A 13436-nucleotide genomic window follows, 5' to 3' on the forward strand; every position below is an offset into this window, starting at 1 on the left:
GAGGTGGTGAGGCAGAATTAGGAAGCAGACTTCATTGGTGATCCTTTTCTTATGTTCAAGCACAAGTTGAAAAAAATTGAAGGTTGCATTATCCAAATGGAGTGAAGTCACTTTTGGTGACATCTTCAAGCAGTTGGCAATCTTGGAGGACATTGTAAAAGTAAAGGAGATACTGTTTGAGGAGGGGCCAACAATAGCCAATAGGATAGTGCTTCAACAAGCCCAGGCAGAATTGAAGAAGTATTTGAGTATAGAGGAGCAATATTGGAAGCAAAAAGTTGGGATGACTCGAACTGCTGAGGGTGATAGAAATACTAACTTTTTTCACAATCATGTGAAAGGAAAAATGAAGAAGTTTCAACTAAAGATGACTCAAAATGGAGATGGGAACTGGATTGATGATCATGTTCAGTTAGTTGTTGCTGTTGTGGACTTATATCAGAATCAGTTTACCAAAGAAGGTGATCCTACAGATTTTGCTTTGCTTGACAATATACCTTCCATGGTGACTGTAGAGCAGAACATGGAACTGTGTACATATCTAACACTAGAAGAGGTCAAGAGTGCAGTTTTTTAGTTGAGTGGATATAATGCAGTGGTCCAGATGGATTTACTGGAAAATTTTACCAAGACTGCTGGGAGATTATAGGCTTTGATATACACAACATTGTACAACATTTTTATGGAGGTGCTACACTGCCTAAGTCCATTACACACACTAATTTGGTGTTGTTGCCTAAGAAACCTATGGTGCAAACATTTTCTAACCTTAGACCAATTGAGCAACTTCATCAATAAGGTGATATACAGGGTGCTACATGATAGACTAGAGAAGTTCTTGCCTGCCTTGATATCTCCTAATCATTTTGGATTTGTGAAGGGTAGGAGTATCTTTGAGAACATCTTTCTGACACAGGAGATAGTCAAAGATATAAGACTTAGAGCTAAGCCAACCAATGTGGTGATCAAGCTGGACATGTCTAAGGCCTATGATAGGGTCTCTTGGAAGTATTCTACATGTTTTAATGAAGATGGGATTTGTAGAACATTTCATCAACATGGTGTGGAACTTTGATAAGTTGGGATTTTGACTACTTATTATCACCTTTTAGCTTCTTCTTTAGTCTAAAAGCATTGAATTATGTTCCCGAAACTAACGAAATGTGCAAAATTGCAGGAATGCTAGATGTTGGACTCCCGAGATGAAATTAGGCTAAAAAGGAGTAGTCTAAACACAAGGCAATAAAAGGCACAAAAGCTTACAATGTGCGGTCTGCATAATTTCATCTGCGGCCGCAATCAAGGAAGAAAAACTCAGGAGACTTTTGGGTAAATTGCGGACCGCACATGAATTGTGCAGCCGCAAAAGCTGGGTTAGGATCCAAGATCAGAGAGTTGACAAAATGCCAAGTTCAGAGTTTCCTCTAATTACGGTCCGAACAAGATTTGTGTGGCCGCAATCATACTATTACGGACCACAAAAGAGAGCCTTGCGGATGCAGTGCTAAATCTGTAGACCAAAAAAATATTACCTCGCGGCCGCAGTTCAGAATTATGCGGTCACAGAATCCCAGCTCCTGCAAGAATAAGACATCTGTGGACCGCATATAAAATTGTGTGGTCGCAGAACCTCCCAAAGGGAATTTTTGTCCGATATTTTCAGACTTGTATGAATAGAAGAGTTTCACGAAATTGGGTCAAGGTTTGACATCAGCAAGTACTGTAGCCGTTTTACTTTGCCTCTTTTGAAAGTTTACTATATTTTGGTGTATTGTACAATAGATTTTATTATTTTAAGATTATATTATGAGTTTAATTAGTGTTTCTTCTTCTTCAAACCCAAGCATGCGTAGCTAGATTTTTACTAGGGTTGTAACCGAACCATAGTGTGTTAACCTTATGGGTAATTAAATTAGTGCTTGTTTATGATTGAGTGTTTGTTATTTAGCCCAATTCATGATTTAATTTGTGGAAGTAATAGTTGCAAACATTGGTTCATGCTTATTTGACTTAGTCTCTACTTGAGAAAGAGAGACTTAATCTAGAAAAACTTGGTTAACAAGGAATTGGTTCAATCGAGAGATTGATTAACCCAATTAAAGGGTTCAACCTAGAGATAGTAATAACCCGACTTGTGCTTTTGTCAACTGTTTTATGTGATACCCATTTGGTCTTGAGAAAGCTAAATTTGGCAAAACCACTCTCTGAACGAGAGATATTAAGTGGGCAATTTAGAGTTGATAGCTATAACACACCCTGATCAACAAAATAAGCATTAAGGTCTTTATCCCATTAGGCAAACACCTAGATAATGGTCACAACACTAGGCTTTTTCCCAATTTGAAAAATATCAAAAACAATTATCCTAGTCTTATTTCTTTATTCTGCAAACTTTAGTGTAAAATTAGAAATAGAAACAAACCCTTTTTGTGGAAGTGCAAATTAAGGTAATTCAATTTCACACATTAGAATATATAACCCTAACTCTCATCTAGCTCCCTGTAGATTCGACCCCGACTCTTTGTTGGGTTACTATAATTGCAATCGACCATTTCATACCTTATTTAGAGGTGTGCATTTGGACGCGATCAATTTTTGGCACCATTGTCGGGGAGTTAAAAATGGTGCTATATATGTATTTGAGTGTGCTTTTGGAATATCTTCTTTTCCTTCCGTGTTACTAAAGTGTTTGAGAAATCGTAGGTACAACCATGGCAAACAATGAGCTCGAAAATATTGCTTTGGGGGATGTGGACATTGAGGATGATCAAGTGGATGAGGTTCTACTTGAACCTCAAGACAATAGAAGAGGCCGAGTGCCTCATGAAAATGTGCCAGTTCTACCCCCACCTCTACCACGAGCGGCTCCACACCATGTGTTTCCCAATGAATTATATGCTAGTGCAATAGTCCCTCCCCGTATTAGGGCGGGCAACTTTCAAATAACCAATGTGATGCTCACTTTTCTAGAGCAACAAGGCTTCTTCATCGGTGCTCCAGGTCAAAATGCATATAAACATTTGAGGGGATTTGTGGACATGTGTTGGGGGAGTAAACAAACAAATGTCTCCGAGGATGCTTTGAGGCTAAGGCTTTTTCCCTTCTCTCTATGGGGGAAAGCTTTAGATTGGTTGGAATGTTTGCCGAACCATTCATATTTGGGATGAATTGGCGGAAATGTTAATTTATATGTACTTCTCTCTAGGGCACACAGCTATACTTAGGGATGAGATTCTAGCATTCAAGCAAGATCCCAATGAACCACTACACGAGATATGGGAGCGATATAGATGACAATGTAGAAGAGACGCAAGAGGGGGTGAACCCGTCTAGGGATCACATTATTGACATACCAGAGCCGATAGTGCAAAAGGTTAAGTCACCATTACCTAAGCCTCCACCTCTTTACCCTCAAAGGATTGCCAGGCAAAATGGCGAGAATCAATTCAAAAAGTTCATTCAAATGATGAAGAGTCTCTCAATCAATATGCCATTAGTGGAAGCTCTGGAACAAATGCCCGACTATGCAAAGTTTATGAAGGATCTTGTGACAAAGAAGTGGTTCATGAATTTTGAAACTATCAAGGTCACTCATCAAGTGAGTGAAATTGTGCACTCAATGGCTCCTAAATTGGAAGATCCCAGCGCTTTCACAATCCCTTGTTCAATTGGAAGTGACGAGTTTCCTAAAGCTCTTTGTGATCTTGGGGCAATAATCAATTTAATGCCCTATTCGGTTTTCAAGGCATTGGGAATTGTGCAACCATAACCCACACCTATGAGAGTAGAAATGGCTGATCATACCATGAAGAGACCGTTGGGAGTGATTGAAGATGTATTGGTTCGTGTTGATAAATTCATTCTTTGATTTTGTCATTTTTGATTGTGAAGTGGATTACGAGGTGCCGATTATTCTTGGAAGACTTTTCCTTGCTACAGGGAAGGCTCTCTGTGATGTAGAAGCCGAAGAATTCACTTTCCGGGTGGGTGATGAAAAGGTGGTATTCCATGTGTGCAAATCCATGCGGCAACCAAATAGCAACGAAGTGTGTTCTTTTGTGAACTTGGTGACCGACGTAATTGTTGATGATACAAGTGCCACGATCAATGTGGGTGATATGTTGGAAGCCGTCTTGATCAACTTTGATGATGACGATATGGGTGGATTCATGGAATGTGTGAACTCTTTGCAAGGAATGGGGTCGTACAACTATGCACCCACCCCAGAAACTATCCTTGAATCTTGAAAATAGGAAAACTCCTCCTACAAAGCCTTCCATTAAAGAGCCTCCTACCTTGGAGTTAAAGCCATTGCCTCCACATCTTTGGTATGAATTTCTTGGCACTTGTTCTACTTTATCGGTTATTCTTTACTCTTGTTTGACTAACATGCAGGTAGACTCTACATTTTTGGTGCTATATAAGAGGAAAAAGGCTATTGGATGGACATTTTGCATGCACAAGATCAACTTGGAGGAGGACGCCAAACCATCTATTGAACATCAAAGGAGACTCAATGAGTCTATGCAAGAAGTGGTCAAGAAGGAGATTATCAAGTGGTTAGATGTCAGGGTTGTCTACCCCATTTCCGATAAATCATGGACTTCTCCAGTGCAATGTGTCCCAAAAGGGGGGGCATGACGGTGGTCACCAATGGCAAGAATGAGTTGATTCCCACAATAAAAGTGACCGAGTGGAGAGTGTGTATGGACTATCGTAAGCTCAACAAAGTCACAAGGAATGATCATTTTTTAGTTCCCTTCCTTGACCAAATGCTTGATAGGTTGGCCGATCGTGCTTTCTATTGCTTTCTAGATGGATATTCGGGTTACAACCAAATCCTTATTGTTCCGAAGGATCAAGAGAAAACAACCTTTACATGTCCCTATGGTACTTTCACCTTCAAGGGGATGCCATTTGGGTTATGTAATGTACCAACGACTTTTCAAAGGTGTATTATGGCTATCTTCACGGACATGGTGGATGACTACCTTGAAGTTTTCATGGATGACTTCTCGGTGGTTAGGGATTCCTTTGATGATTGCTTGGCAAATTTAGATAAAGTATTGGCAAGATGTGAAGAAATGAATTTGGCGCTAAATTGGGAGAAATGTCATTTCATGGACGAGGAAGGCATTATCCTTGGCCACAAGATCTCAAAGAATGGCATTGAAGTCGACAAGGCAAATATTGAGATGATTTCTAAACTACTTCGGTGAAAGGCGTGCGAAGTTTCTTAGGCCACGCGTGGTTTTACCGGCGCTTCATCAAGGATTTCTCTAAAGTGGTTGTGATGATCCAAAATATCATCTTTAAATTTAATAATTAATTCTGTGTTCTAAGACCTCGAAAAGAACTATTTATCATTCCTAGACTTGCGTGCGCAGTCCGTAAAATTTTTCGGAAAGTTTTCAGGTGAAAAAAATGGATTAAAATGTGAATTAGAGCTTTAAAACTCAACCGAGTTGACTTTGGTCAACATTTAGAGCAAATGGACTTGGATCAGTGTTTTGACAGTTCCGGTAGGTCCGTATTGTGAATTGGGACTTGGGCGTATGCCCGAAATCAAATTCTGAGGTCCTTAGCCCGAGATATGGAATTTTAATGAAAAATTAAAAGTTTAAGTTCAAATAGTGACCGGATGTCGAATAATGTGCAAACGATCCCGGAATAGAATTTTGATGATTCCAACAACTCCGTATGGTAATTTTGGACTTAGCAGCGTGATCGAAATTTTATTTGGAAGTCCGTAGTGGAATTAGACTTGAAATGCCGAAAGTTGAATATTTGGGAAGCTTGATCGGAGGGTTGACTTTTTGATATCGAGGTCGGAATCTGATTCTGTAAATTGGAATAGCTTTGTTATGTTATTTATGACTTGTATGAAAAATTTGATATCATTCCGAATTGATTTGATGTATTTCGGCACAAGATATAGAATTTGAAAGTTCAAAGTTCATAGATTTTTATTTGAGGTGTGACTCGTCGTTTTGATGTTGTTTGATATGATTTGAGGCCTCGAGTAGGTCCGTGTTATATTATGGAACTTGTTGGTATGTTCGGACGGGGTGCCGAGGGCCTCGGGTGAGTTTTGGATGCTTCACGGGTCGAATTTGGATTTGGAGGAGGAGCTGAAGCAGCTGAGCTGCTGGTGTGATCGCACCTGCGCGCAAAAGGGCCGCAGGTCAAGCTCGCGGATGCGAGGAATGATTCGCAAAAGTGAAAATGCATGGGCTGTCCAGGCACCGCGTATGCGAAGACCGCAGGTGCGAAGAAATCACCGCGTATGCGAAGACCGCAAGTGCGAAGAAATCACCGCGGATGCGAATCCTGGACAGAATGTTAAAAACACAGGGGGTTCCGAGTTTCGTCATTTTTGGACCTTCAAGCACGGTGTTTGGGGAGATTTTGAGAGAATTCAAGGTAAACATGAGGTAAGTCACATGTGATCATTGTTAGTCAATTATATTGGATTATCATTCAATATTTCGAATAGATTACATGTTTTTGAGGTGAAATTAGAGGATTTGGGCCTAGGGATTTCAAAATGAGAATTTGAGATTTGGAGGTCAAGTTAATGTCGGATTTTTGTAAAAATGGTATGGTTGGACTCGTAGTTGAATGAGCATTCATATTTCGTAACTTTCGCTGGATTCCGAGACTTATTTTTGAGTTAATTTCGGATTTTGTTGAAAGAAATATAGTATTTTCTTATGGAATTGATTCTATAATTTTTGGTGATTGTATCGATTTAATTATGACTAGATACGAGTCGACCGGAATCGAAAAATCGAGGAAAACGCAAACTAATTGGTTAAATTGGAGCAAGTCGAGGTAAGTAACTTGTCTAACTTTGTGTGGGGGAAATTTCTCCTAGAATTGATATTAATATGATTATTGAAATATATTGAAAGTCGTGTACACGAGGTGACGAGTGTGTACACGGGCTAAATGTGAAAGATTATATTTTTAAATTGTGTAGATCATTGTTGCGCATTTATTAAATTATTTTATCTTGTTATATTTTTCATCATTGATTTGATTTGTATACTTTAAATTTGCTTGACCTTTTCCTGTTAATTGTTTTAGCTGTTTGGTTGAAACTTGGTTTCTTTTATTCTGTGCATTATTTAAAATTGATTTTCTTTAAATTAAATATTATTAATATGAAGTATTTGACATTTTAAATTTGGTATTGAAGCAACGTATTAAAGATTTGAAATATTATTTTGCTAAATTATTTATTCCTGAATATTTTTGTAAGATTTTGTACTCATTGTGATGGAGCCGTGGGCTCTTTATTGTGAAAAAATATAATTAATGATTTATGTTGGCATGAGCCGTGAGCTCTTTATTGTGGAAAATATCGTTGATTTATTTTGGCAAATTAAAATATTTGGGCACTTGAGGTGCAAATTGTGATATATTGTGATATTGATACGCATGCGGTGGTATATGGTCTGGGTATTAAAATGCATGCGGTGAGATAAGGGTGGCTTGATATGCGTGGCTAGTAGGGGAAACTACTAGAAGTCATGCGGTGTGATAAGGATAGCTAAAACGCGGGATGCTATTTCGGGAAAAATATTTTCTTTAAAATAAATTGTGAAGGCTCCTACGGTGAGATAAAGAAAATTATGATTTGGGACTACGAGCCGGTACCTCGGGAGTGCCCTTGTTGATATTGATTTATGGTCGCAATTGCCTTTGATTATTTGTTGTGATTTCTTGAAGTTGAAAGGAAAGTTTGTTTTGTTTCCACGAGATATTAATTGTAATTATTTGGTGTAATTAAATGTGACATACTAATTGAATCATTTACATTGTCATTTTATCTTATTATATTATTTAAACATTTTACCATGTTATTATTTATTAACTGGTAGGGCCTGACTTGACCTCGTCACTACTCTATCGAGGTTAGGCTTGGCACTTACTGGGTACCGCTGTGGTGTACTCATACTACGCTTCTGCACATCTTTTTGTGTAGATCCAGGTACATCTTATTAGACCAAGCATCATTAAACTAGCTGTACGAGGAGACTTCGAGGTATATCTGCTAGCGTCCGCAGACTCCGGAGTCCCCTTCTATCTTACTATGTTGTCTTCCTTATTTGCTTTAGACTCTGATGTATAGAGACATAGAGAATAAATTCTTAGAAGCTTGTGACTTATTTCTACCGAGTTTTGGGAGTTGAAATTATTTGAATTGTAGTTTATATTTTTCATATATTTATTATTATTCCACATTGATAGGCTTACCTAGTCTTAGAGACTAGGTGCCATCACGACCTCCTACGGAGGGAATTTGGGGTAGTGACAGTGGTGAACCCGTTGTGCAAGCTTTTAGAGAAAGATGCTACGTTTCACTTCAATGATGATTGCATGAGAGCCTTTGAATTGTTAAAGTTCAAATTAACAACCACTCCCATTATCATCGCTCCTAATTGGAGTATTCCTTTTGAGCTCATGTGCGATGCTAGTGACGTCGCGGTTGGAGCTGATTTGGGGAACCGCATCAACAAAATTTTTCATCCGATCTACTATGCTAGTAAGACCATGAATGGTGCCCAAATCAAATATACCGTTACAGAGAAAGAGCTCCTTGCCATTGTGTTTTCAATTGAGAAGTTCCGCCCGTACTTGATGGGTGCGGAAATTATTGTCCACACGGATCATGCGTCACTTCGCTATCTTATGAGCAAGAAAGATTCAAAAGCTCGGTTGATGAGATGGATCCTTTTGTTCCAAGAGTTTGATATTGACATCTAAGATCGAAGAGGGAGTGAAAATCAAGTGGCGGACCACTTGTCTCAAGAGGAGGGGAGGTCGCATGAAGGCCTTCAAATCAATGACTCCTTCCCCGATGAGAAACGCTTGGCTATTTTAATGAAGGAGGTGCTATAGTTCACGGATCTAGCAAATTTCCTTGTGTGTGGAATCATCCCGGATGAGTTCTCTTCAAACCAAATGAAGAAACTCAAATGGGATTGTCAATATTATTATTGGGATGAGCCATACCTTTTTCCGGATTTGTACGGATGGGGTAATTAGAAGATGTGTACCGAAAGAATAGCAAAGTGACATTCTTAGGGCTTGTCATTCTTCGCCATATATTGGTCACCATGGTGGAGCAAGAATGACGGCCAAAGTGCTAAGTTGCGGTTTCTATCGGCCCACTCTATAAAATGATGCAAGTGATGTGGTGAAAAGATGTGATGAATGTCAACGGGCCGGTGGAATCTCGAAAAAGAATAAAATGCCTCTCACTACCATTTTGGAGATTGATATCTTTGACGTGTGGGGTATTGACTTCATGGGCCCTTTTGTGAGTTCTTGTGGAAAAACCTACATCTTGGTCGCGGTTGATTATGTGTCTAAATGGGTTGAGGCCATTTCTCTACCCAATAATGAAGCAAAAAGTGTGGTTGCGTTCATGAAGAAGAATATTTTCATAAAATTTGGTACTCTGCGGGCTATCATAAGCGACGGAGGGTCGCATTTTTGCAACAAGGATTTTGATACTTTATTTAGAAAGTATGGTGTTACAAATAAAGTTATGACTCCCTATCAACCACAAGCTAACGGTCAAGTGGAAGTCTCCAACCGGGAGATAAAGAGTATCTTGTCCAAAACAGTGAATGCTAACCGGACGGATTGGTCGAAGAAGCTTGATGATGCATTATGGGCTTATCGGACTGCTTTCAAAAATCCTATCGGAATGTCTCCATACCGGTTGGTGTTTAGCAAAGCTTGTCATCTTCCGGTAGAACTTGAGCACAAATCTATGTAGGCTCTAAAAAAGTTGAATCTTGATTGGGATGTAGATGCTAACTTGAGGGTTGCACATTTGAATGAATTTGATGAGTTCCGGTACCATGCTTATGCAAGTTCATCTTTGTACAAAGAAAAGATTAAATATCTTCATGACAAATACATTTGGAACAAAGAGTTCAAGGTGGGTGATCTTGTATTGTTGTTCAACTCAAGATTGAGGATGCTTCCCGGAAAGCTAAAATCTAAATGGAGTGGTTCCTTTGAAATTGTGGGTGTGATGCCTTTTGATGCATTGGACTTGAAGAACAAAAACAATGAGGTATTCTGAGTCAATTGTCACCAGGTGAAGCACTATTTTGGTAAAGTGAGTGATGGCCAAGTTATAGCGATGATTCATTTCAAATGATGGTAATCTGCGTCGTGCCGCGATGTTAAATCAGGAGCTTTTTGTAGTTAGGAGTCATTTTGGTGCTAACTTGATTTGAAGTGTGTTGCAGGAATGAGTGTGCTTTACATGAATTGTGGATAGAAATTTGGTTAAGTGTTAAAAGAATTACGGATCGCAATTGCATTGTGCGTACCGCACAATTATGGCTGTTGCAGCAGGAGGTGCTCTACGGACGCACAATTACATTGCGGATCTCACAAATTGAAGGTGGAAAATGTTATCTCTCTCAAGTTGGCATGTCAGAAAAATGGCCGATCTGTAGTCGCAACACAAAATCTGCGGTCCGTAACAAAATCTGCGGTCGCACACAAAAATCTACGGACCGCAGACCAAAGGGTGTCTAAGCTTACCAGGTAACAGAGTGTGGTCCACAATTGAAATTCTGTGGCCGCAATCACTTCTCCTTCCTTTGGTCAAATCGACAAGTGTAAACAGAGAGGCTTGGGTACTGTTCCCCTTTTCCCTCTGTGAGCACAACAACTTGCACAAATTTTAAATTTCTTCTTAAATCATCTGCCCACACGCCTAGCAACTGTTGATCTCTCATTTCTTGCACTCATTCATTTCTGGTATGCTTAAATTACTTGGTAGATTTTTCAATGTTTAGTTTGATTAATAGCTTTTTAATTAATTTTAGGCCATTTCTATGTTGAATCTAGTTGTACATACTTGTGGGGTTAAATCTATAGTGGGTAAACTGATAAATACTCTAGGGGGAATGGGTCAATAGATTTTCATGCTTATACGTTGTTTCCATGCCAACATTTGTGCAAAACATTGCAAGACCCACATAAAATGGCCAAACTATTCGTAATTGTTGGAATCTACAGCCGCACAAACAATTGTGCGGTCCGCAAAAGTTGATTCTAGGTAAGTTTAATTAAGCACGAGTCTGCGGCCGCAAGGAAAATTGTGCGGATCGCAGAATTTCTATTGCGCCCACAAAACATTTCTTTTCATATCTTCAGAGGAGGGTGCGATTTATGATTCAATGTGCGGCCGCAAGAAAATTGTGCGAACCGCAAAAAATAGGTTGCGACCGCAAAACAACCAATTCTCTATTATCATAGAGTTGGCATATTTGTGGTATCTAAGTTGTGGCCGCATGACAAAATGTGGGGACCGCAATCCAAATCTGTGGCTGCAAAAGAAAATTGTGCGGTACGAAATGCCCTTTCTGTGATTGCAACGAAAAATGTGCGAACTGCAGTTTCAAATGTGTTTCCTCCCTGTATCTTCTGATGTGTCCTTACATGCCTCATTGCATGTTTGAATTTGAATTGTAACTAACAATCACCTTTGTTTGGTGTAGAAAATGGTGTGATCTAAAGATAGAGGTGACACTTCGAAGGGAGGGGGTGACCCTTCTCGGGGACGAGAGAAAATACCCTTACCTAGTGCCTAATAGGATGAAATTAGAAAGAAAATAGCAGCCGACAGAGGGAGAGGTGCAGACCTTTCTGAGACCAGTTCTGCCCCATCTAGGGAAGCATCAGAGGGCAACTCATCCTCTATACATGAGCAGCCGACTATCCAGTCAAGGCCACCAGAGAGGTATCAGCTCAAGGACGAGTCGTCCACATCCCATAGGACTTCCGAGGGTTCGGAGAGTGCCAGTCAGGATTCTGAGCCTTCCACTACACCTGTACCTTAGGCACCAGAGACATCATTTTAGGACATCCCCAATGATGGTAGAGGGGGAGATGCTACAGTTGACAACCTTGAGCGGTCAAAGAAGAAAGAGGTATGGGAGGACCGATTTGTGAGCTTGGCTGCTTTCTCCAATTTTCGTGAATGGTGTCCACTGAGGTTGCTAACTCTTGAGCGACAATTTCAGTTAAAATATATGGAGAGGTATAACCCTGCATTATAGAGACAGTTTAGAGAGTGCAAAGGGTAGATGTGGTTTACCTAGAGCATGGTGGATGCTAAGTAGTACCTTGTACGGGAATTCTACACCAATGTGTCTCATATCAAGAAAGGGATAAAGGTGACAAAAGTGAGAAACCTCAAGGTGCGATTTGATCAACACACATTGAACACCTATTTGGAATTTGATGATGTCGAGCCCACATAGTATTTAGAGAAATGTGCACTTGGGGATGCAGTTCGACCTTGGATAGCAGAGATCCTAACATCTCCTGGGCCACCACCACCATGGATCATAGTAGGGGTTTCTATTCATAAGAGCACTTAGAGCTTTGAGGCAAAGGGGTGGCAAATCTTTGTATGCAGCAGACTAGACCCGTGCCTGAATGAGACATATCTTCCGATCACTCAGGAATTTCTATTTGCTTCCACCATGGCCGGGTACCTTATCAATGTGGGTGTCGTGATGTCAGCCAACATCTCTGTAGTCTCCTCGCAAGCGGACACATCCTACCTGTATCCCAACACAATTATAGAGTATCTCACGGATGCGAGGGTAGAGCCGAGGGACTTCAATACAATGGTGCGGACGAATAAGCCTTCCTCATGGTATTCATTGATGGATGCACATAACTCTAAGAGAAATGGTCAGTCGTCTACCACCACAGGTCAGTCTGATGAGCCATCGGTGGTAGTTGGAGAGGTAGTTGATGTTCTATCCACTTCGGCCGAGCCTTCATCTAATGCCGCAGCCATGCCTCCACCACCATCCTCAGTTCCTATAGCAGTTCTTGTCACAGGTTCCACTTTGGCTTTAAAGCCGGTGCCCGAGCCTACTGCTCCACTTTTTGCGCTGCGAGTCTCCCAGACATTGGCGAGCTTTAACAACTGGATGCAGACAACCACTGCAAAGTTATCTGACTTATCCAGTACTGTTGCATCATAGTCTTCTAGTCCGGTACCTCAGATGCCCCAATTAGTTGAAGAGACATTGAAGAAGTTCCTTGAGAACTAGAACATGATCATGGCTACTTTGGTACAAAACGGGTCAGTGATCGAAGAGTTGGGCAAAGAAGTAAAGAAGATGAGAAAGTCCCAGGCCTCCAGAAAGTCAGTGGACAAGCTCCAGAGACAGGTTACCAAGCTTGCTGCAGCCAAAGATATTCCATTTGACATGCTGATTGACCCATACCACCCAGGCCCAGATCCTTCAATACCAACAACTCCGGTGGCACCAGCTTGCCAGTCTGAGGAGCCAGACTCTACTGCCGACACTGCTGAGGCAGTGTGTCAGATGTTAACCAGCCCAGTCACTCCCACATTTAAGGATGATGAGATCTAG

The 13436-nt window shown here is 40.5% G+C and overlaps 1 protein-coding gene across 1 annotated transcript; it reads left to right on the forward strand.

Annotated features, from left to right (window-relative positions):
• The first annotated feature begins 3256 nt into the window (after window positions 1-3256).
• On the forward strand, window positions 3257-3769 carry LOC138903302 (uncharacterized). The gene has a single exon (XM_070191247.1). It carries the CDS (start codon window positions 3257-3259, stop codon window positions 3767-3769), a length of 513 nt encoding a protein of 170 aa, XP_070047348.1.
• The last annotated feature ends 9667 nt before the right edge of the window (window positions 3770-13436 follow it).

The sequence above is a fragment of the Nicotiana tomentosiformis genome, chromosome 12 (assembly GCF_000390325.3).
Source record: "Nicotiana tomentosiformis chromosome 12, ASM39032v3, whole genome shotgun sequence".
Taxonomy (NCBI): Eukaryota; Viridiplantae; Streptophyta; class Magnoliopsida; order Solanales; family Solanaceae; genus Nicotiana; species Nicotiana tomentosiformis.

Coding starts and splice junctions, on each gene's coding strand:
- LOC138903302 (XM_070191247.1), top strand. CDS start 3,257: ATGAACCACTACACGAGATATGGGAGCGATATAGATGACAATGTAGAA.